At 37.5% G+C, this 25,938-nt stretch overlaps 1 protein-coding gene and 1 non-coding gene across 2 annotated transcripts; one reads left to right on the forward strand and one right to left on the reverse strand.

The window, feature by feature from the left end:
* Positions 1 to 8,902: 8,902 nt before the first annotated feature.
* On the reverse strand, positions 8,903 to 9,010 carry LOC122293052. Its single transcript, XR_006237109.1, has one exon. It is a non-coding gene; the product is annotated as a small nucleolar RNA R71 (small nucleolar RNA).
* Positions 9,011 to 24,921: 15,911 nt separating this feature from the next.
* Positions 24,922 to 25,938, forward strand: LOC122291010. The gene has a single exon (XM_043098663.1). It carries the CDS (start codon positions 24,922 to 24,924, stop codon positions 25,936 to 25,938), a length of 1,017 nt encoding a protein of 338 aa, XP_042954597.1.

Raw genomic sequence — 25,938 nt, forward strand, 5'->3', positions numbered from 1 at the left:
CCGCCTTCCTGCCACAACACAACCCTTGACCCCCTCTAAGAAAAACGATTAAAACCAACAACATAAAACCAAAACCAAAACCGAAACCACATAACAAGAAAACAAAAAGAAACCAGCATGCAATAACATAACTAAATAAATAAACACAAGAAAATTAGCTCAAATAAATTCAAACATATAAAACATTTCAAAAAGCAACTTTACTTAAAATAAATTTCAAAACACAACTTTAAAAACATTCTGGTATTACCTACGGGACATGTGGTTTTACCCAGAGCCGGACCGCTCTGATACCACCTGTGAAGCCCCCAAATCCCCACGCACGGATACGAGGAAATCGAGACGTCCGGATGATGACATCACGGATCACCACCCTATCGACGTGTGCCAAGTGTGTGTGTAAGCAACAAATGTGCACGAGAAACACGCAACGGATAGCAAAGTCATAAACTAAGTACTAGAATTTTTCTTGTTTAAATACAAAGTTGTTCAAAACATACATAATAAAATATTACAAACTACAAATATTACTCAAAGCAACAACAAGACATTAACTTCAACCCAGAACTCCGGCGGAGCCGCATCCTCGGGTTCAGCCTCCTCCTCTTCTTCCTCGATCTCGGCACCGAAATCTACGGTACCTAAAATGGTGCCGCAGGTAAGTAAAATCCAAACGCCACTAGATAAAAACATATTAAACTCAACAATATGCATGAAAGAATGCAATGCACATGTCCCATAAAAACATAATTTTTCCACGTACGCCAAAAATCCATTTGGCCCAAAAACATAACCATTAAAATCATTCCTCGCCATTATCCCAGATAATGGCCCAAAACCGCTACCACCATTTTCCCAAAAAATGGATCAAAAGCCTCAACACATCCTCGTCATTATCCCAGATAATGGCCCAAACCACCATTTTCCCAGAAAATGGATCAAAAGCCTCGAAACCAAACATCGCCATTTTTCCAGAAAATGGCCCACATCCGAAAACCATAAAAACAATCCAATTATGCATGCACCATGATCTCCCCTAGGGATCATCCGCACACCCTGGCTCTGTGCCACACCGTAGGTAACGACTACGCATGTGACACCTAAACGAACGATTCCCAGACTCACGCCCAGCGCGTCCCTAGTTAAGCCATCCTCTAGTCCCCGCCACTTTAGGGACCACGGAGTCAACACGACAGCGTTACCGTATCGTGCGATCCGGTTGTCGCCCTGCGACAACCCAGGGGATGTCACTCAGTATTATCCACTCCCGAGTGACCAGAGGAGCTCCTCCGAAATAATAACTCATCCCGGCTTGGGCTCGTGAGACTCACACACCCGAAAACCATTTACGCCAACAAAACATGATTTTCTCAAATAAATAAAATGCACGTGCATGCACTATGTAAAAGCAACCAATGCACAAAACAAAATCCAAGCAACTCCGTCCTCATCCAGCCGACCCCCGAACTCCTCGGACTCAGTCTGGAATCAGCCAACCAATAGATAAATATTTATTGTATGAGCAAAATAAATTTAAATCTAAAAGTAAAGTTTGAAAAATACTTACAGCGCTATACGGTATTTTTTGAAAGTTCGCGGCATTGCAAACAATGGAGGAAAAGCAACGTAACAGTGTAATTTACACTGTTGCCGTGGGTAATAAATTACCCACTTTCGAACGGGAACAAACCAAGACACGAAATTGATATGGAATGGTCTATAGATATTTATGAAGCTAAAGGAAACGAGTTTTGGCCGTGGGTGGTGGTGGAAATGGTGGAGGAAGTGAAAAAAGCCCAAATCGGAGTTGAGCTCGTGGGAGCTACTCCGGCAACGGATCGGGGCCGAAATTAGGTGGGTTAGGTCGGCAAGAAGTAGAGGAAGAAGTTGTGAAGAGATGGTGGCCGGAGGTGGTGCGACGGCGTAGGAATCGGTGAAAAACCGTGTGGCTTGGAGGAACTCGTGGTGGCTAACGGTGGCTCGGATGGAGGTGAAACTTGGTGGGGATGTTCACCGGTTCTGGGCTGCGAAAGCAACCGGCGACAGGGGGAAAAACAGAGCAGGTGCAGTGACTTCCAGGGGCTTGTGGCGGCTAACGGCTGGTCCAATAGCTCTGAAAATTGGTGGGGATGAACTCTGTTGGGAGGGGAAGAGAATGGTGGGGGTGGTGTACAACACAGCCGCCAGACGGCGGCGCAATGGGCGGCCGAAGTGGCAGCGATGGTAAGGGGAAAAAGAAGGGGCAGCGCGCGGGAGAGAGGAAACGGGGAAGAAAGAAGAAGAAAAAGAAAGAAAAGAAAGAAAAGAAGAAAAAGAAAAGGAAAAAGGGAAAAAGAAAAAGAGAAAAGAAAAGAAATGAGGTCCAATCCTCACTCCGGAAACCAAAAACAAATCCGCCGAAAACGATATTAAAAATCGTAAAACGACTAAAATAAATTAAACACGATATCAAATAAATTAAAACCAATTTAAAATACATTAATTTAAAATAAATAAACCAATATATTAATTAAATTAAAAACAACCATTCAGTGAAAATACACGTAAAAACGGGTTATCACAATATCCCCAGACTTTAATAGCTTCGATTTTTTTTCATATGCATAATTATCCACCATTACTGCTGATGGATTGTGACTCCCCACTTCACCAGAAGCCATGGCTGCTGGTTGCTTCAATGACCTTCTCACCTCCCTCTACTGGAAAGAAAGAATTCACTTGGCATTCTCCGCACTACCAAGGTCCCTGCTCTCAGCCATGCCCCATAGGGGTATTCAGAAAGCTTAAGATTTGCCATTGACTCAGCCCAATGCTCACAGTCACGGTGCAAGTGGCCCCAGCAATCCACATAAGTAACAGAAATTTGGTAGACGTTCATAAGAAAAAGTTACCCAAATAGGCTGAGATGAACCTACACATACCTTCTTCCCTCTTAACAAAGGTTTTGAAACATTCATGCATACTCGAATGTGCATATATTCTCCCCATGCCATGTCATCATGCTCAAGATCCACTTCAATCACTTTTCCCAAGGCTTGACCAATGCGTCTCCCCATAGTCGAGTTATGTACCAGGACTGGAAGATCATGGATATGAACCCAGAATAAAGCCTCGGACAAATGAACTTGATGAGTTTGTTTAAGCCCCTCCACATCACTAGTCAAAATAAGGTGCTTGTCGAACGACCATGGTCCATCACATTTTACATGATCTTTATCCTTTATGTCTTCAAACTCAGTAATAAATAGCGTGGGATTCAAGTCGTGGATGGTTATAGACTTGACAGGACGCTAACCTTCTTCATAGTTGATTTCAACGCTTCTTTGTTGAAGTGCTTTGTAGTAAGCAACTTGAATAGTAAACAACGTTAAGCCCTTACCAAAGCATCTCCCAACGAATTCTCCTTCACAACAATGACCCCCTCCTCTTGTTCTGTCAACAACAGTTGGGCACACAAATTCTCGACACTCTAATCCATGCTCAGTAAGCATGCACACAGAATATTACCATTTTCTTCCAGCGAAACCCTAACTTTAGTCTTCACTCACTGAATCAGTTCTCCCTCTCTCTATCTGTCTCTTTCCCTTCAACTTCAAATAATCCTTTGGTATGAAATGAAATCCTCTCACAAGGGCAACTTCTTCTCATCCTCTTCCACCATTGTAACCTTTGCCTTCCATAATGAGGACCACTCTACTTCTCCATCCCATCACAGTGTCACCAATATTCCCATCCATTCCTTTGAAGCCACTCAAATTCTTGTCATTGCAGGAGACTGCGGACATCGTCAGGAGAAACGAATGCATGAGGCTAAGGATGAATGAGGTGTTGATGGCTCTGTTACTGAGGCTCAACTCGGTGCCTGGTGTTGATCTGACATTGAGGGACATGAGGACGAAGGAGAGCGGTCAGATCATGTCCTGTTATAGAAGCGGAGTAAGCACAAGGAGCCTCTATTGACCTAGATCTCTACTTACAAGCAGCTTCTCCCAGATTTGCCCAAGTTGGCTTCATCATTTGGTTTGGATAGATTAGATCTAGGTTTAGTTTTTGTTTATCCATATCCATTTGCTTTGTGAATCTTGGTTGTCATTCTAGATTTGAACATTTTATGGGGGTTTTTAAACGTCTTGGTTTTGAAGTTCTCAGTTCTCTTAGGTCTTTTGCATATAGGACTCATTCAGAATGATTTGAATTTGTTCTAGGTTGTTTGTTCTATCCATTCTATTTCTCGATAATGTTTTTGAGTTCTAAATTTGAAGATGGGTTTTTGTGTTTGTGTTTAAATCTAGATGCAGTTTGCTGGTTTGCCCATATCTGGGTTTTGTGACTTTGATTGTACTTGGAGGTTTGAAAAGTATATTTTTCGTTGTAGATATGTTTATGGTTCTTTTTTCTATAAATTGCTTGCACTGAGTTATGTTCAAACAATGAAATATGCTAATATTGAAGATGAAAAGCATATAGCAAGGTAATATTATATACTCACTGCTTGTTAGGTGTTATGTTTGTGTAAAGCTGACATTGGACAAAACTTCTTATAATATTTTAAACCATGGCAAGTGATTACAAGTGCTTGCTTTGGATGCCTTTTTGTTAGATTGTTGCACAATTTACAGCTTTTAATTGCTATAGGGAATCAATTACAAGAAATAAGAAAGTTTTTCAGTTTGATGAATCATGTGAATGAAGAATTTTTTTACAAGAAATAAGCCCTTCTAAAAAAGACTTTTTGTTCATGTGAAGGAATTGATTACAAGAAATAAGTCTTTGGGCACAACAAATAAAAAAGAGTGGGATTTTTCTTCTTTTTATAAAACAATGAGAGACCATTGGCAGATAGAAAATGAATATGACCATGTGGAATACCAAATTGGTAATCTTGGAGTTGCTTACTCGAGATGGGCAGCTGCAATGGCTGTGAATAAAAAAAAAAAAAGTGGGATTTTTCTTCTTTTTATAAAAGAATAAGAGACCACCACAATAATACAAATATTTGTTAATATTTGACATTTTCTATCTGCCATAGACAAGCAATGATGGGGTTGGATTGACAAATTCTTATTGTGCTTTAACTTAGCTAATATTTTTTTTTTTCATCTCAGATACACACTTGTTTGTTTGCTTTTCAATGGATTTGACTTGTTCAATATCATATGTTGACTTGTTCATACAGTACAGAAAGAGTGAACTTGCTCCGAACTAAAGGTCAGGCCAAGGTTGGAGGCATCCTTCTTCTGCTGCAATTTCCATGAGATATGCATTATCCAAATCAGATTATTTCAATTGGGTAAAGAGAATAACTTTTCACTAGTGCTTCCTATAAACTTCATTTATCGGAGACCAATAGAGTAGTGCCACGTCACTCCTCTATCTCCACTCCTCATCGCCGCGCTGTAGGGGATAAAAAATCCTTTCTGTTGGTTCGAGACCCCCCTCCCCAACCCCCCCTCTCTCTCCCTCTCCCTCGAATCGCTCTCTCTCTCTCTCTCTCTCTCTCTCTCTCTCTCTCTCTCTCTCTCTCTCTCTCTCTCTCTCTCTCTCAGCTCTGTGTTTTCTCTCTATCTCTCCTTCGAACTTCAAGCTATCCGAAGCTCTGCATTGGTCTTTCTGCATCACAGGTTAGGATTTATAATTAGTAAAGGGACAAGATGCCAATTTTCTTCGAGGAGAATCATTGCATATATTTTCCAAAATATGCAACAATTCCACTTGACAAAAGTTTCGACATAGTTGGTTTCTTCATGAAAAACTTTTGTAGGTGCAATTGTTGGAAATATTAATGAATTTTTTTTAAGAAATTGAGGAAATTTATATCCACTAAAACTAGAATAATGTGAAAAAAAAAAAGAGATATTGTTCTCCTTCAATTTCCATCACCAATACCATTTATAGTGATATCGGGTACAATTCATGTGCAGTGGTCATGGCAAACCATTTTCATGGGTTCTGGTTTCCTCCTTTTTCTGTTAACTACAAGGCACATTGTAAGTGTTTTGTTGTTCCCCAAGAACATATATAAAATCTGTCAACATATTCTTTTTTTTTTAATATTGTATTTTTTTAATTAATCAACACAGAGCATTAGGAAACCAAAGCTATTTTGGGTCTTAGCAACAGCTCCATTAACGTCAGTTATTCTTTCAACCCTGTTGGTTTTTCTCCTCAAGTCTAAGGCACATGGAATTCCAGTCGTAAGTACTATGAGTAGTAGCATTATTATTCCAACTTTACTGTATTGAACTCTCTCTTTCTTTCTTCTTCTATTTATTTATTTATTTTTTTACATAATGGCCACTTGCCAAAAGGTGTCAATCCTCCTTCACTCAACATGCTATACTGCAGAGAGAGAGAATGAGAGGGAAGGAGAGAGAAAGGTTAGGGATTTTCAGAACGAAAGAGAATGAGAGCAGAGAGAGAGAGGGAAGGAGATAGAGAGAGGTTAGGGATTTTTTTCCTAGAGAATGAAAGCAGAGGGGGTCGGGGGGGTTTAAGATACCTTGTTGCGCGTCTCACCGTGGGTTTTGCAAAACCCTTACGTGGCGAGTCCTTATTGGTTTCCAATAATTAGAGGGTGTAGGAGACACCTGTTAGAAGTGTTTCTGTTGGGTAAAATGGTTGACTTGAACTTCACTAGAAATCATATCCAGTAAACCTTGCCTTTTCATGCATATGTAATGTGATAGCAGTAGCTAGACAGTCGATTCCATTGAATTGTATATTCTTGCTATAATCTCTTGTTATCCCTAATTGATTATACACAACTTATGTCTATATGTAGGTATCACTATCTGGGAACTTCCTAGCAGACATATAAAGATGACATGGTGATAGTGAACTTCCTTGTAGCAGACATATAAAGATGACATGGTCGATGATGAGTGTGCGAAAGTGCACTCTATATACCCTATTATTGGACTAAAATGCTAAAATGTGAATAGAAATTATAGGAATTAATGTGTATTCTTAAATTGAATTTCTATTTACGTTGGGATACTCCTAAACAGTTTTTTTATGTCTAATTTCAGAGTTTATAAAAGAGCAAGTCAAGCCCAGTGAAATTCAAAGGAGGACATTCATGGGGTTTGAGAGCAATTTGGAAGAAAAGAAAAAGAAAAAAAAAATCACAAAATGAAACCACAAGAAGTCCAAGTCTGAAATTCGCTAGGAGACAGTCTGGACATATTTTAGTGTTTTGACTGTATCTTTTTACTCATATATCGGATTGAGACGATTCTTAATGAATTGGAAAGCTATCTTAAAGGGCTACAACTTTGTCTCTAATAAGGATTTCCAAATTCGAAATCCTAAAGGCTGTACGTGGCTGCCAAGATAAGTCCTAAAATTTAGGCGATTTTTTTATGCGGAAATCAAGAGGACATTAGGGTTTCTTTCTTACCCTATATAAGCATATCATTAGCACGAAATGGAGGGGGGGAAGAGGCACAAGAGGCAGATCTGAAGAAAGGAGAAAATCACTTCCATGGTCACTGTTCGCTTCAGTTTTCTCTGGAGATTTTTGTTGTCCATTATATTTATGGGTAACTAAATTCTCAAGTAGGGTTAAGGATGAACTTGCACATTAGATGGTATTTCTAATTTATTTTTAATTCATGTATTTGATCTTCAATTGCTAAAACTCTTTTGTTTTATCATTCTCAATTCATCGTTGATGTTTTCTTTTCCGAATAATCATAGAATTTATTCTGTTTATGGATTCAGTCATGCTTTTTCTATTGAATGGATTAGTTCTTTGATTATGTTTGGATCAATTATTTATCTATATTGATTTAGTTTTTTGCTGCAATATCGCTCCTTGAGTATATTGTCGTCATTGGATTTTCTCAATAGGGGTAGTAATTTACGTTTTTTTAAAAGTGGTGAATGCTTTTTCAAAGGGTTACATTTGATTTAAGTCTGGTTTATAAATCTATACCTTCCGATTGGGAATTTCGAGAATTGAGTTCCTAATTGAGTTATCCAGTGAATTAAGAATAATTAAAATACCAGATTTGTGTAAGGGATTCCCGACGCTCTACTGTTTGTCCAATTTGAGTACTTTTTCTGTTAATCACTTTGCTTCACTTGAATTTACATTTAAAATTAATATTTGTTCTCTATTACTTATTTAATATTTTTTTCTTTAGTTTCTTTGTTCCTCTTGCTATTCTTTTAATTTGTCTCCCTGTGGAATCGACACCCCAAAGCTGTGCTACAACTACCGCGTTATTCTTTGGGCGTAATCAAATTTTGGCGTCGTTGCTGGGGAGACAGTAGAAGAATTGTGAGATAGTTTTTCTTTTCAACAGTTTGTAAAGGCGGTAACTTCGTTCCCTATTTTAGCTTGCTGCATTTTTTTTATTTTCTTTTTCTTTTTGTAGTTTTTTTTAGTGTTAGGTTTTTCTCTACCTTGCATGCATAGGTATAGAGACGCCTTGGGTCGGTTTGCTTGTAGACCTGTGTTAGAGTCAGAGTTTAATTTTTCTGATCATTTGTTTGATAATTCTTCTAATTTTTAGAAAATGAGTGAACATGAAGATCAACCCACTAGGACCCTTCAGGATTACCTCCACCCTACACGCACAGCCACACCATCATGCATCATGTTTCCAGCTAATATTCGTCAATTGGATTTTAAAACAGGGATGATACAGTTACTCCCTACTTTTCATGGCTTGGAAAGTGAAAATCCATATGTGCACATTAGGGAGTTTGAGGAAGTAGTTGCGACTTTTCATAGTCAAAATGCAACTGATGACATTGTGAGACTTAAGTTCTTTCCTTTCTCTTTGAAAGATAGAGCTAAGAGTTGGCTATACTCTTTGAGACCACGATCTATTGGGTCATGGAATGAGATAACTCAGGTCTTTTTTAATAAATACTTTCCCCAACATAAGACCAATGCTTTAAAAAGACAAATCTCCACCTTTGTACAAAAGGACAGTGAGACTTTGTATCAGTCTTGGGAGAGATTTAAGGAGCTATTGAGTATGTGTCCTCACCATGGATATGAGAATTGGCGCTTAGTGAGCTATTTTTATGAGGGACTTACACCTAGAGAGCGTCAATTTGTGGAGATGATGTGTAATGATGAGTTCTTATAGAAAGATCCTGATGAAGCCATAGAATACCTCAATGAGCTTGCTGAAAAAGCTTACACTTGGACTGGACCTAGTACTACTGAGAGCACAAATAGGTCACGACCTGCAGGAAACCTAAATGGTGGTGGAATTTACCATCTCAGGGAAGCAGATAACCTAAAAGCTAAGGTTGAGATGCTCACTAGAGAGCTAGAGGCGTTGAAAACTAAGGACTTAAAGCCAACACACGTGGCTAATCATGCAGAGTCTTTTGGACCATGTTTTGTGTGTGGTGGGGTAGATCACCTTGCCCAAGAGTGTCCCACATTGGCTGAGATGAGAGGAATATATGAGGAACAATGTAATGCCTTAGGTATGTACAAGAAGCCTTTTACACATTTCTCTGACACCTATAATCCGGGGTGGCGTAATCACTCCAATTTTAGCTGGAAGTCTGAAAACCAGCAACCTGCACAACCCCCTAGATCATATCCTACACCATATCATGCACCTTCATCTTCTAGGAGCCCCTTAGAAGATACTTTACATGCTTTTATTGAGGCACAAGGTAAGACTAACCAAAAGTTTGAATCTTTGATTACGCAGGTTGTTGAAGAAAATAAGGAGATAAAAAGCCAAGTGTCCAAATTGATGAGCTCCTTGAGTATGAATGAGCGAGGTAAGTTTCCTTCTCAAGCTCAATCCGTACCCCATGGTCAACACATGGCACAAGAGAATTTGAAGGATGTGAATGCCATTGTGACACGAAGTGGTAAGTCATTACACATCCCAACAACGAACAAATCAGAGGATGTGCAAGAGGATCAAAGCAATAGTGGTGCCGAGCTGCCCAAAGAAGCCGAGGTAATAAAGAGCCCAGTTAAGGTACCATTTCCTCAAGCTTTAAAACTGAATAAGCGAACTTTGGATCCTAACAATGAAATCTTGGATAATCTCAAGCAGGTAAAAATTAACCTCCCTCTTTTGCATGTTATTAAACAAGTTCCTACTTACGCAAAAGTTCTTAAAGATTTGTGTACAGTCAAGAGGAAGCACCATGTTAAGAAGACAGCATTTCTGACAGAGCAAGTTAGTGCTCTAATTGAGCAGTGGATTCCTCCCAAGTACAAGGATCCTGGTTGCCCAACCATTGCATGCAGCATTGGAAATCATGAGTTTGGGCAAGTTTTGCTAGATTTAGGAGCTAGCGTGAATCTAATGTCATATTCTATTTATTTGCAGTTGGGGTTGAGAGAAATCAAACCAACCACTGTGGTATTACAATTGGCTGACCGTTCAGTCAAAGTACCCCGGGGTGTGGTAGAGGATGTTCTAATTCAAATTGATAAATTTTATTATCCTGTTGATTTCCTAATCCTTGACACTAGCTCTGTTGTTGATACTACTTCTAAAATTCCTGTGATTTTAGGTAGGCCTTTCCTTGCCACTGCTAATGCTCTTATTAATTGCAGGAATGGGCTCATGAAGCTTTCTTTTGGAAACATGACTCTCGAGGTGAATATCTTCCATATTGCAAGACAGCCAGAAGATGATGACGAGAGCCACCAGACATACATGATTGACTCACTCATAGAAAAGGGAGTTTCTATAGCTCATGATTTTGACCCCCTTGAGTATTTTCTTATTAATTCTGAGTTTGATTCTATCAGTAATCCATCTGATGTAGTTGATATTTGTGCTATCTTTGATAGAACTCAGGATTATGGCACTCGGGCCTGGCAACCGAAGTTTGAGGAGTTGCCTGAGAGAGAGGAAAAGCAAATTCCTTCAAGTGTGGAAGCACCCAAAGTTGAACTGAAACCTCTGCCTAAGGGTTTAAAGCATGTTTTCCTTGGTCCAGGTGATACTTTTCCTGTTATTATCTCATCTGAATTGTCTGAGTCTCAAGGTGAGAAATTAATTCGGATCCTAAGTGAGCATAAGTCAGCCTTAGGTTGGAGCATTGCTGATATAAAAGGTGTTAGTCCCCTGGTCTGTTCTCATAAAATTAATTTGGAGGAAGGAACTAGCCCTCGTAGAGACCCCCAGCGTAGGCTTAATCCTACTATGAAAGAAGTTGTGAAAAATGAAGTGTTGAAACTATTAGATGCAGGAATCATATATCCTATTGCTGATAGTAAATGGGTAAGTCCTACACAGGTTGTTCCTAAGAAGTCAACTGTTACTGTGGTGAAGAATGACCTGGGAGAGCTAGTCCCTACAAAACTTGTGACTGGGTGGCGGATGTGCATTGATTATAGAAAATTGAATGCTGCCACCCGGAAAGACCATTTTCCTCTCCCTTTTATTGATCAAATTCTTGAGCGTGTGGCTGGTCATCCTTTCTATTGTTTCTTAGATGGTTATTCTGGTTATTATCAAATTGAAATTGCATTAGAAGACCAGGATAAAACCACTTTCACTTGTCCTTTCGGTACTTATGCTTTTCGTAGAATGCCATTTGGATTGTGTAATGCACCTGCTACTTTTCAATGTTGCATGATGAGCATTTTTAGTGACATGGTTGAAAATTGCATGGAAGTTTTTATGGATGACTTGACTATTTTTGGATCTACTTTTGATGCATGCTTATTGAATTTAGAGAGGGTGTTGACTCGCTGTGAGGAGAAGGAATTGGTTTTGAATTGGGAAAAATGCCACTTTATGGTACCTTCAGGTATTGTGTTAGGGCATATTATTTCTTCTAGGGGGATAGAGGTAGATCAATCTAAGATTGAATTAATCTCTAAGTTGCCTACACCTAGGACAGTAAAGGACTCATGCGGGCTTTTATAGGAGGTTCATACAGAATTTTTCCACCATATCTAGACCACTATGTGACCTCCTAGCTAAAGATGCCCCATTTGAGTGGACACAAGATTGTCAAGAAGCCTTTAAAACGCTAATTGGCAAGCTTACCTCAACACCCATAATACAGTCACCTGATTGGACTTTACCTTTTGAGATTATGTGTGATGCAAGTGATTTTGCTGTAGGTGCTGTACTTGGACAGCGAAGGGAGGGAAAGCCTTTTGTCATTTACTATGCTAGTAGAACTCTAAATAGTGCTCAGATGAATTACTCCACCACTGAAAAAGAGTTGCTAGCTGTAGTGTTTGCTTTGGATAAGTTTCGTGCTTACGTGATTGGTTCTCCTATTATTATTTTTACGGATCATGCAGCCCTTAAGTACCTTCTTACAAAGAAGGATGCTAAGGCACGATTAATACGATGGATTTTACTTTTGCAGGAATTTGACATCACCATCAAAGACAAGAAAGGAGTGGAGAACGTAGTGGCTGACCATCTCTCGAGGCTCACATTTGAGGACACCTCTGACCACCTGCCAATTAGAGATGATTTTCCCGATGAGCATTTACTATCTATTACTTCTCTACCATGATTTGCTCATATTGTGAATTATTTGGCTGCAGGTGAGATACCGGTGGATTGGAGCGCTCGGGACAAGAGGAAGTTCATAACTGAGGTACGTAATTTCTATTGGGATGATCCTTTTCTTTTCAAATACTGCCCTGACCAAATTTTAAGGCGTTGCATCCCTGATGAAGAGATTGCTAGCGTCTTGGAATTTTGTCACTCTCAAGCTTGTGGGGGCCACTTTTCAATGAAGAAAACCGCTGCAAAAATTCTGCAGTGTGGATTTTATTGGCCCACCATATTTAAGGATGCAAACATCTATTGTCGCTCATGTGAAAAGTGTCAAAAGTTAGGAGTTATATCCCGTCGTAATATGATGCCCTTAAACCCAATTTTAGTGATTGAAATTTTTGATTGTTGGGGCATTGATTTTATGGGACCATTTCCTCCTTCTTTTGGATATCAATATATTATTGTGGCAGTAGATTATGTGTCAAAATGGGTAGAGGCAGCAGCTTGCAGGAGCAATGATAATAGGACGGTAATCAAATTTCTCAAAGAGAATGTGTTATCTCGATTTGGTACACCACGTGCTATCATTAGTGATCGGGGTACACATTTTTGCAACCGTTCTTTTGAGGCTTTGATGAAAAAATATGGGGTGGTACATAAGATCTCTACTGCCTACCACCCCCAGACAAGTGGACAGGTAGAACTTGCAAACAGGGAAATTAAGCAAATTTTAGAAAAAACGGTCAATCCAGATCGCAAAGATTGGTCTTTAAGACTAGTTGATGCGCTTTGGGCCTATCGTACAGCTTTCAAAACTCCCTTAGGTATGTCACCTTATAAGCTTGTTTTTGGGAAGCCTTGCCACTTACCTGTGGAGCTTGAGCATCGAGCTTATTGGGCCATCAAGCATTTCAATTTTGATATGGGAGAAGCAGGTAAGTTTAGAAAATTTCAGTTGACCGAGTTAGAGGAGTTGAGAAATGATGCTTATGAGAGCTCTAGAATCTATAAGGCTAAAATGAAAGCGTTTCATGATAAAAATATTTTGAGAAAAACGTTTAAGCTTAATGATCAAGTGTTTTTATATGATTCTAGACTCCATAAGCACCCAGGAAAACTTCGGTCTAGGTGGACTGGCCCCTTTTTAGTAAGGAATGTTTTTGTAAATGGGGCGGTAGAAATAGAAGATCCTAAGGATGGTCGGATCTTTAAAGTAAATGGTCAAAGCCTTAAAATATTAATTGATAGGCAAGTTCCGGAAGTGGAAGACATTCCACTTGTGCATCCAGTCTATCAACCTTGACCACACCACCAAGGTATGTGTTTCTTTATTTATTTTGTTTTGCTTTGTTTTGTTTTTTTTTTTCTTATTTTCTTTCTTTTCCTTTTTGTTTGCTGTTGGTTTCTTTGTTTTTGATTGCAGGATAGTTTCATTTCGTTATTTCAGATTACCATCTTTGGTGTTTAGGGAGCTACCCACGTCACTCATCAGGTGTATTCTACCATTTTCAGTTACTCCCCATTCAATTTTGATTCTTAAACATTGAGGACAATGTTTCATTTAAGTTGGGGGGTGGCGGTGCAAATTCAATTTTTAAAATGCTTGTTGGAACTCTGTGGCATATTTTCATGTGTCAATTTTTTTTTAATTTGCATCACACGTGCATCATTTTCACATGTGTACTCATTCTCATTCATAGCCATCTTCGTGAATTCACCAAACCCATCAGATCATTTTTTGCTGAAACATTCACAGAATCCTTAATGCACTTATCCAAGTTTTGTGGTAAGATGGTGGTTTGACACATGTAGCTAGAGAACTCTTTTGCTTAAGTTTTCATGTGAGTTTGGGAGGATTGAGAGCATACAAATGTAGTAAATTGTGATAAGCGTTTATTGATATGTTGAATTGGGCACTTCTTTTGAGAATATCATTACATGGTTTGAGGTACAATGGTGGATATACTTGGGATATGACGAAGGTCAACTTAGGATTAACGTTTGAGCCTTTCAAGCTATCCTTTCCATCATAGACCCCTAGTAGCCAACTTTGAGCCAATAAAACACTTGTAGCTTTTTCTTTTCATATGCCCATATCATCCATGCCTCTCCACATTGGAGTATAACCTATACACAGATTTTCTTACCCTTTTTACTTCCAAGTGTATACTAGGTGTGGAATTTGAATTTTCTTTCTTTAATTTTATCATTTTCAATTAAAGAAAAAAGAGAAGAAGAAGACGACGGAAAAAAAGAGAAGAGTACAAGTTGCAAAGTGTTCAATTGAGTGAGCTCCAAAAAAAAAAAAAGAAAAAAAAAGAAGTTGGTAGAGATGGAAAGAATACAAAAGTGGCATGTGTTTGTCCATCAAATTGTTGAAAAAAAAAAAAAGAGGAAGAAGAAGGAAAAGCATTATTATTTGATAATCTGAAAAGTTGGAGAGTATATTAAGTGAGAAGTGTGGTCTATTGAGATATTTAATAAAATTCCCTTTGTATGTACTTGGAAGATTTTGAATCTCTTTCATCCTTTTTTTTTATATAACCCCAAAACCAAGCCACATTACAACCTTTTGTGTTGACCATTCTGATCCTAAGTAAGCTGTTGGAAAGATTGATGGAAGTCTCATTTGTTAGTGTTCCTATCATAAGATTAATATTTACTTGTTGCTTGTACATAATTGCCTAATTTTCCATGAGAGTGTATATACACCCATTGTCAACTCCATAGAGAGAGCCTTTACACGAAACACTATTATACCCGTGAGTTATGGAGTTGAACCTTTTGCTTAAGATGTTATTGATGTTGCATGTGTCAAGGTTAGTGGTACGATGGTTATGGCTTGGAGAAGACACACACACTCTATGGATTGCTATAGGTGGATTGATCTTGATGGGTTATTGGATTCTTTAGATTGTTTTGATATGTGAATCTGAAAAGTGTGACTTGATGGCCTTTATGTGTGATTTTCTTTGGTCTCTTTCGTTGTTTTGACATGAAAATTGCTAGGGACTAGCAAGGAGTAAGTTGGGGGGTGTGATGAGTGTGCGAAAGTGCACTCTATATACCCTATTATTGGACTAAAATGCTAAAATGTGAATAGAAATTATAGGAATTAATGTGTATTCTTAAATTGAATTTCTATTTACGTTGGGATACTCCTAAGCAGTTTTTTTATGTCTAATTTCAGAGTTTATAAAAGAGTAAGTCAAGCTCAGTCAAATTCAAAGGAGGACATTCATGGGGTTTGAGAGCAATTTGGAAGAAAAGAAAAAGAAAAAAAAATCACAAAATGAAACCACAAGAAGTCCAAGTCCGAAATTCGCTAAGAGACAGTCTGGACATACTTTAGTGTTTTGACTGTATCTTTTTACTCATATATCGGATTGATGCGATTCTTGATTCATTGGAAATCTATCTTAAAGGGCTATAACTTTGTCTCTAATAAGGATTTCCAAATTCGAAATCTTGAAGGCTGTACGTGGCTGCCAAGATAAGTCCTAAAATTTAGGCGATTTTTTTATGCGGAAATCAAGAGGACATTAGGGTTTCTTTCTTACCCTATATAAGCATATCATTAGCACGAAATGGAGGGGGTGAAGAGGCACAAGAGGCAGATCTGAAAAGAGGAGAAAATCACTTCCATGGCCACCGTTCGCTTCAGTTTTCTCTGGAGATTTTTGTTGTCCATTATATTTATGGGTAACTAAATTCTCAAGTAGGGTTAAGGATGAACTTGCACATTAGATGGTATTTCTAATTTATTTTTAATTCATGTATTTGATCTTCAATTGCTAAAACTCTTTTGTTTTATCATTCTCAATTCATCGTTGATGTTTTCTTTTCCGAATAATCATAGAATTTATTCTGTTTATGGATTCAGTCATGCTTTTTCTATTGAATGGATTAGTTCTTTGATTATGTTTGGATCAATTATTTATCTATATTGATTTAGTTTTTTGCTGCAATATCGCTCCTTGAGTATATTGTCGTCATTGGATTTTCTCAATAGGGGTAGTAATTTACGTTTTTTTAAAAGTGGTGAATGCTTTTTCAAAGGGTTACATTTGATTTAAGTCTGGTTTATAAATCTATACCTTCCGATTGGGAATTTCGAGAATTGAGTTCCTAATTGAGTTATCCAGTGAATTAAGAATAATTAAAATACCAGATTTGTGTAAGGGATTCCCGACGCTCTACTGTTTGTCAAATTTGAGTACTTTTTCTGTTAATCACTTTGCTTTACTTGAATTTACGTTTAAAATTAATCTTTGTTTTCTATTACTTATTTAATATTTTTTCTTTAGTTTCTTTGTTCCCCTTGCTATTCTTTTAATTTGTCTCCCTGTGGAATCGACACCCCAAAGCTGTGCTACAACTACCGCATTATTCTTTGGGCATAATCAGTCGACGTGGGTTCTGTTTATTATGTAGATGAGGTTCAAACAATCTCAGCCTTTTGATAGCAATTCAAGTTGCTGGCAGTAGTTCAATCTTTCTTTAGCTGCCCCAAAACTAGAGAAGTCTTGACATTTTAGCTATAGTTTACTTTCGAAATATGGAAAGCTTAAGTTCATAGCAAACAAAACTAGAGAAGTCTTGAGATGTTTTGCATTGTGATGTAAGGCTACGTGGATTAATTCGCATGGGCTACTCTGGGATCCCCTCGCTACGTCTAAGCTAGTCTCGTTTTGGTTATTTTGTGATGTCTTTGCAAGTTTTTACCTTTCGGTCTTGTGTTTGGTTTTGTTTTGGTTTTTCTTTGCTTGTTGGGTGTTTTTTGTTTTGTCAATTCTAGATGCTTGATTGTAACCACGGTTTTCAACTACCACAAGTGAGGGCTTATTGATAAAATTGGGGAGGGGCCACTCTTGGACAGGTGGTCCTAACTCTTGAATAAGTGCTGAGGGTACAAGTATTTTTGGAGGATCATATTTTTTGTAAGTTTACCTTTGGCGGTTATTTTGGCACACCAAGTTATGGGTAATTTGAGTTTTTGTGGAGTTGTAATTCTATTTTATTGAGGGTTTTGGTTAATATTTCTATGGAGAGACATGGATATTTGTATTAAATAAATGAGTTAATATTTTATGGAGTTTTTCAGATTTTATGGTTGGGATATTGGAATTGATATTATGTAATAAGAGCTAACTCTCCAGACCTCCAAGACTAGGGCGTTACAACAAGAGTTAATTGTGTATTTTGTCTTCCCTTCTATTGCCATCAGAGTGCCTAGTATATTCTCGTATATATTTTTCTCAATGTGCATAACATCTAGATTATGTAAGGGTGGGAATATGTTATATGATACGATAATAGCGGGTTAGGGTTTAGTCTTAACGGGTTGGGACAAAACGGGTTGACCCGTTAAGACACGATTCCTTAACAGGTTGATAACGGGTCAATCCATTTTGACTCGTTATGACACGTCAAGAAAGTTAAAGTTACAATTATACCCTTATATCTAAAAGTAAAACTATTAGAATTTCAATTTTGATATTTTTATTATTTGAATTGTAATTCTGGACTTGTAGTTAGTTTATAATTTTATTGATATTGTGATTTTAATATTTATATAAAATTATGCTAAATTTAATCAGGTCAAATGGGTTAATTTCAGATCTATTCAACCAATTTACATAAACAGTTTGAACAGGGTCATATTGTGTCGTGTTAACTTATTTTGTAATATTCACTAATGGATTAAAATGGGTTGACAAGACATGACCCGTTATATTAATGGACCATGTTAGTGTTTGAGATTTTGACACGATAAGCTTAACGGGTCGAGTTAGGGTTGAGTTATATAATATAATATACATGCTTTGACACAACACGAACACGAGTCGTTAACACAATTTGATACCCCTAAGACTATGGCGAAGTGTCAAGGTAGACCAGTATGGCAACTCAACGAAGATGGTTTTTTGTCCAATTCAACTCCACTACTTGTCTTTCCCTTTTTCAAGTTCTTGCATCCTTCCCAAATCTATTTTCTAAAACATCCATTAACTACATGATAATATCTAACCCAAACAACTCCGACAATGATGACTTGTTTTCAACCCTTCTATCAAACATCATTCTATTTGAACGCCATCTATGATCATGTGGTAAATATCGATGGTGTCTCATGAAATATAATTTTTTACCATTTGTCAACCATTGAGACTGAGTATCTTTATTACAAATAGGACAATCCATTTTACCTTTTGCGCTCCACCCAAAAAAGTTTCTGTATGCTAGAAAATCATTTATTGTCTATAGAATTGCAGCATGCATCTTGAACTTCCACTTTGAGGCTGCATCATATGTACAGACACCACTATCCCACAACTCTTTCAACTCTCCAATTAGTTGCTGAAGATATATGTCTATTTTATTCCCTGGTGACCTTAGCCTTGGTATCAGAAGACTTATCATAAAGTAGGGATCCTTAATGCATTAGGTGGCAAATTATAAGGCATTAATATGACTGGCCAAATACTATGACAAGTGCTCATGTTGCTAAATGGATTAAAACCATCTATTGCTAGCCCAAGTCATACATTGCGAGGTTCTTTGGCAAACCATGGGTACTTGATCGGTACAAAATTGCAAATGTACAGTATCGTTATTTTATAGTAAAGTGATGAGAAGAGTATTATCCTCAAAGATTGGTAACTTATTTTTGACAAAAACCAAAATTAAACTAATGTCGACTTTATTTAGAAAAGTCACTAGGATTTTTTGTAACTCCAACCTGAAATAAAATCAATTCAAAGAAATTACTCAAAGGAAAAGAAAACTGTTGTTCGAAAATCAAATTGATGTGAAAGAAAACTTCTGGAAAATTGATTTCACCTAATCCCTCACTATGCTTTACTCATCTAACTAATTGAATTTAATTTTCTTTGTTAGTAAAATCTCCAAACTCATCCAAAAGCCTCTTTCGATAGCCAATTGAAAATATTCTTGTTCATCATTTTACACAAGAGTAAGCAAATTAATAAAGCAAGAAAGCATTAAGACTAATGATTTTAAGACTACATATGTTCATATAAGTCTTTCGATCTCTATTTTACCTATTTTGAAATATCTAAGTTCTATCCTATAATTCTCTCTTTCAATAGCAAATCACAAGATCAAAATCATCTAATTAATGGACAGTCAATTAGAAGCAATAAACTCAGAATAAATCAGACAAATATAAAAGATAATTACTTCAAAGAAAAGCAAGTATAGTTCGAAACTAGATTATATCATTTTCATATAATAAAGAAAATCGAGTTCATACTAAAAATTAAATTCAACATAAACGAATTTATGATATTTTTTTTAGAGGAATGAAAGAAAATGAACACTAACAAATACTCTCATTGTCCCAGCCTCCAGGGGTGTACAAGAAACCGACAAACCGGTCGTGACCGACACAGACCGGCTGCCAGAGTTAGGAACCGGCCGGAACCGCCAGGGAACCAGTCAGCGAGCGGCAAAAAATGAACAAAACCGACATTTGTTGGTTCGGTCGTGGTTTGAGGCCAGCTCAAACCGCTGAACCGGCCGACAACATATACATATATTTTTTTTTAATTTATACTTAAATAAAACTACATCGTTCCACTTAAACTTAAGTGGAACGGCGTAGTTTGATGCTATTGTGATTAAAACACATGTAAACGATGCCGTTTGTATTAAAGCAAGTAGCATCGTTTTATCTATGATAAACGAAAAAAAAATAAGTAGAGCGACGCCATTGGATTTAAAACCAAACGGCATCATTTTGATCTCCTTCTTCCTTCTTCTTCTTCTTCCCCAATTCACCTGGGTTTCACAGCCTCTCTCTTTCTCATCTCTGTAACTCTCTCTCTCTACTCTCTCCAAGCACCAGCGCCGCTAGAGGAACCGAGAACCGACCGTGAACCGCCAGAGAACCGCCGGAGTAGATACGGACGGTTTTCCTCCTTCCCATCGACCAGTTACGGTCGGTTGCTCTGGCGAATCTCACCTCGTCGATCGGCGTCGGTTTTACCCAAAAACCGCACCAATGAGGTTGGTTTTCACCCCTACCAGCCTCCACGTCGCGGCATCCTTCGAAACAAAAATTAATCAAATGTCATCCGTAAGTGCCAAAGCCAAACCAAAGACTAAAGCTACCCCTTCTTTTCTTTTTCATCCGTATCATGCGCCCAAGTAAAAACCGAAAGAAATCCCAGCATGTTGCATTATGCATCTTCATTCAAAATCAAAATAAGGGCCCGCGTGAACTCCTTTTAGCAAGTCAAACCCAACATGCCTTTAGTCAAGTAAAACCCATTTATTCTCATGCACGTCATACAATGGGTAATTAGATCAATAGATAGAATGAAATCCAAGCTTCCCACGTCATCTTTTCTTTTTAAATTTGATGAATATCTTTCTTTCTTTCTTTCTTTCTTTTTTTAACTTTTTCTCCTCCTAGTAGTTAGATGCCATTAGAGTAGATTCAAATCACTTCTCTTTGCCAACATCTACTCCTTTTGAATTTGAGAATCTTCTTCTATCTTTAGCATTTTTAAAATTTTAACTTGATCTTTATTCCCAAATAGCACTAATGATTAACTCTAATATTCGGATAAATCTTTATTTAAATGAGAGAGACTCTTTAGATGATAGGCTTCTAATATTTAGATTTTCTTTTTCTTCAAATTTGAAATAAAACTGAATGACAATAATGAAGCCTAAACTAGAAAAAAATAAATAAAATTAGACTAAAGTGTAAAGTTAGAAAGTGATAAAATATATGAAACTATGCAAGTCATCTGTACTCGAAGTCAAATTTTTTCCATTGTAAAGAATCAGCAGGATGCTAAAGGAAGTTTTCATTTCGGGCTCTTTCTGTATGATGCCAACACATATCTTTTGCAATCAACCGGGACATAAACAATCTTTGAAGTCTAGGAATCAAAGGAAAATGTCTAACACCTTTTGGAGTACATTACACTTAGCGGCTGTCCATCTTGACTCATGCCACACTGGACATTCATCCAATTTTGGATATTTTCCAAAAGAGAACACAGTCATTCTTACATGCATAAATGATATTACTCGCTTCAATTGCTTCACTTCATAAAAATTACGGGGTAATACGTTATCTAGTGGGAGAGCTTTTTTAAATAATTCTAGCAATATGTCAATGGTTTTTGTAGAAATACAACATATAGACTTAATATGAAGCAACCTCACTATGAAAGACAACTTGCTATAACGAGTACACCCTTCGTACAGTTCTCGCTATGCATCCTCCTACAATCTTCCAAAATTTTCATTTCCCTCAAATGATTGAATAGATGCTCCTTCTCCATCCCTCACCCTAAACATATTAGCACCAAGATTGCCTAACATCTCCATCATATCCTCTCTAATATAATCACTATCATCAGATATATCCACATTTATGTCATCTATGTCGATGTCGTTACCTGGCACGGTTTGATTGGACTAAGTCCCAAATCTGACTCCTTTAGGAAAAAGGTTAGCCATGTAAGACTCACGGTAAGTATTTAGAATCGATTCCATTGACATATAAATGCTTATCCACTACTCCCAAGTTATAAGAACTAAGGTTTTTTTACTTCTTGCATAAACATCTTATAAAACCTCGAGCAAATTCTATAAAAAACCTTAACCCATTGTACATATTTCTTATAGTCTCTACCAAGTCAACTCCTAGCTGCATCCAACTCTTATCCATACTATTTTCATTACTCGACGACCGTGACAAAAAACCTAAGCCATAGACAAGCACTATCAAATAATTGAAATATTCACTGCTTTTATTTTGATAAGGTAGTTGGTCCTATCCTATTCAAGTGACTATCATCTATATTGCATATATACTCAGTCCAAAACTCTCATGTTAGTCGAAATTTTGGTAGCATTTCCCTAAAATTCTCCAAGTATGCTAATCGCGACATGTCATCAGCTCTATCCATGGGCCGAGCAACTTACAAACCCCATACCCAAAGAATGGAAAGGAAATACTGAAATAAAATTTCAAAAACTAGCATGTGACTTTAGACTGAACATATCTGTCATAGATGATAGAATCTCAAATTGTCCACTTTTGACAATTCAAGAGTTGTACCCAAACATTCTTTACAAACAATAGGGCACAACTCTCGAACGGGTTTAAGGTTTATTTGGATATGCAAACAATACTAACACAACTTTTGACGAGAAATCCAAGTCTATTAATCATACTAGGGTTAAATTGAAATGATTTGGGTTTAAAAGTAATATATTTTAATTTTATCGGTTAAATATTAATTAATTCAATTTTAATTTGGATATTATTTTAATTTGGGTATTTTATGGAGATAAGTGAAACAATTTGGATTCAAAAGTAATATATTTTAATTTATGGGTTAAATTTTACTTAATTCAATTTTAATTTGGTTATTTTTGGAGATAATTTAAATAATTTGGGTTAAAAAATTGTTACGCCTCACTCCCGGAAGTCTAGAGGGTTAGGTCTTATTACTTAATATCAACTCCAATATCACAGCTATAAAATCCATAAAACTCCATAAAATATTAGTTCATGACTCGATCTCAAATGTGTTCTTCCAAGTGTAGAACTGGCAAGTTGTATCAAAGATAAGTCCAAGATCGTATTCCACAGGGATAAAGGATTATCAAAGCATTTGTGAGATTTTATGGTAAAAAAAAAATGTATTGACTATGAGAGATGAAAAATAAAACGGAATGCAATGTGAGGAATTTTTTTATGCTTCTTATGGTTGTAAAAAAAAAAAAAATATGCAAATGCAAAACTAAACTTAAATTGAAATCAAAATGATGAAATTCACTTTTAGTAACTTAACACGTGAAGATTCTTGAAGGTGAGTTAAGAAAAATTATGAATTTAATTCAGTAAAATTAAGTCAGAGATGGAAAATAAAGTGTCTAAAAGGAAAATTAGCAAATACTTGGGTTGGGTATTAGACTCTCTTTATTTCGGTTCCTAGATAATCTTCTCGATTAACAATCTAGTCAAAGCATTGATAAACAGAAGATAAAAAAAAGTGTTCTGCTCAGGATTCTTTGCAAAATTTCCCCAATGAATTCTCTATTTACTAGCCAAACATATTAACAATCAACCAAGAGAGCCTTGATAATTTTTAAACTTTTATTATACCTTACGTCAACAACAAATCAAGTACAAGAGTTGTAATCTATTTTCAAATCAAATCCAACTAGTAACATAGTAAAATCGATATTTATCAACAAAAAATTGCATTAAATTAGAATCCAAAACAAATCAAGTCTCATTCCACAATCTAAATTTTAAAAATTAGCTACGCATGATATTTCTAGCAACAAAAATTAATCTAAATTAAGCCACGATAAAATCTGAGAGAAAATACCTAAATGAAACCTCAAAGTCGCTTTCGTGACAAATGGTAAGGAAAAATCAAAATCAAAATAAACTACAATGTAACGCCCCAGAAAACTAGGAAATAAAAACCAGTAGAAAAATAAACACAAAAAATCCCAGAAAAGAAAAACCAATCTGCCTCAAATGAAAGAGAAGCCACAGCAAAGAAAAAAGTAAAACCCAGCAGAAAAATAAAGAAGCCAACGCTGTCCACCGAAACCGAAAACTAAAACTAAGGATGGAGGAAACGGAACTGACCGCCCCAAGAAAAATAAACTAAAAACTGAAATAAAATCCTAAGGAAAGAAAATGAACACTGGAAAATGAAAACTCTGTTGAAGGAAAAGGAAAACTAAAACCCAGCAAAAGAAATAAGGTATAAGCCGAAGCTGCAGCGCCCCGAACATCAAAGGAAAACCGAGAAAAAAAAAAAAAAAAAAAAAGAAAAAAAAAAAAAAACAAGAAAGGAATGAAGAGGAAAAACGAACCCCCCCAAAAAGAAAAACTGAGGGAAAAAATGAAGAGAGAATACCAACCTCGATTTTTCCTTTCCCTTTTATCTTTCTTTCCAGCGTGCTCTGCTTTTCAGCAAGCCCATATTCCGTGTGCGTGATTCTTCTTCTCTTCACGCCCGTTGCCTTTCCATCCAGCTCCGGTGCGTACGTGCTTGAGGCCAGCCCAGTGCACTGCGTGATTCGCTCCAGCTCCTGCACCCAACGTTACGGGTTATGCTGCTTTGCAGCTCACGCCTCTCTACACCAGCTCCTGTGTGTTGCTGAGTTACTGTCCCAACTGCAGCACGAGGCGTGCTCTGCGTTTCTTTTGTCTTTGAGTTCCAGCTCGTAGCACGTAAAGCGTGCTCCTGATGCTGCTGTCCTTTTCATTTTCGTTTTAGATGCCGTGATCTGCCATTATTTAAAATTAATTTCTACCCAGCCTTCCAAGAGTACCCCTTTTGGCAATACCTTAATTTTAAAGTATCACTGAGAGTCTCCTCTCTAGAGCTTTTTCAAAGCTTCGGAGGTGGTGTTTTTCTACAGTCCCGTGGTTTTCATGGCTAGCAGAAAACGTGGTGGAGCTGAAGTTTTAATGGCTCAATGGAGAAAGCTCAAACTATCTGAGGAGGAAGAAGAAGTAGTGGAGATAATGCAAACTGGAAAAAAAGAGATAGATCGCAAGGGAGAAAAGAGTCTGATAGGAAGGGTCTGTTCAGACCGTCCAGTTAGCAAAACATTGATCAGCAATACCATGGCAAAAATATGGCGTATTAGCAGAAGGGCAGTCTTTCAAGAAGTGGAACGTAACACATTCGTAATCTCTTTTGAAACTCATGCAGACATGTATAAAGTTCTTGAAGGGAAACCGTGGTCTTTCGATTCATCTTTGTTTGTACTGATCCCATACGAGGGGAAGTTATGCCTCAGGGAGATGGTTTTCGACAAAGAAACCTTTTGGTTACAAATCCATAACATGCCTCTAGGGTGCATGTCTATGGAATGGGGAAACCAAATCGGAAGTTCAGTGGGAAGGGTATTAGAAGTTGACGTAGAAGAAGATGGTACTGGATGGGGAAGGTATCTAAGGGTAAAACTACAGCTAGCACTGATGAAGGCTATCCCGAGGGGTCGCTTCATCAATGTAGAGCAAACAAAGCACTGGGTATACTTCCGTTATGAAAATCTACCCCGAATCTGCCTCAAGTGTGGATGGTTTGTTCATGGAGAGATGGGCTGCATGGCTACGCATGCAGATCAAGCAGTGGAGGGAGGGTCGGAACCTCAGTTTGGATCCTGGCTAAGGGCAGAGAGCTTCTCAAAGCGCAACTTATTTTCTTACCGAAACAACAAAGGAAGAGAGGATTTGTACACGAGAGATACTAGTGGGCAGGCAGAGGTGGAGGGTGGTGTAGGAAATGAGGAAGGAGATCGGCAAGCCAATGGAAGTAACATGCACTCTTCATCAACCTTCTCCAACACACAGGGACCAGTGACGGTCGAAGCTAGAAGAAGAACAGTGGAAAAGGAACTAGTACGAACCTCAGAAATGTCAGGGGAAGGTATGGCAACCTAG

The sequence above is a fragment of the Carya illinoinensis genome, chromosome 13, assembly GCF_018687715.1.
Source record: "Carya illinoinensis cultivar Pawnee chromosome 13, C.illinoinensisPawnee_v1, whole genome shotgun sequence".
NCBI lineage: Eukaryota > Viridiplantae > Streptophyta > Magnoliopsida > Fagales > Juglandaceae > Carya > Carya illinoinensis.

Bases quoted from the DNA above. Each gene is read 5' to 3' on its own strand.
- LOC122291010 (XM_043098663.1), top strand. From the start codon at position 24,922: ATGGCTAGCAGAAAACGTGGTGGAGCTGAAGTTTTAATGGCTCAATGG.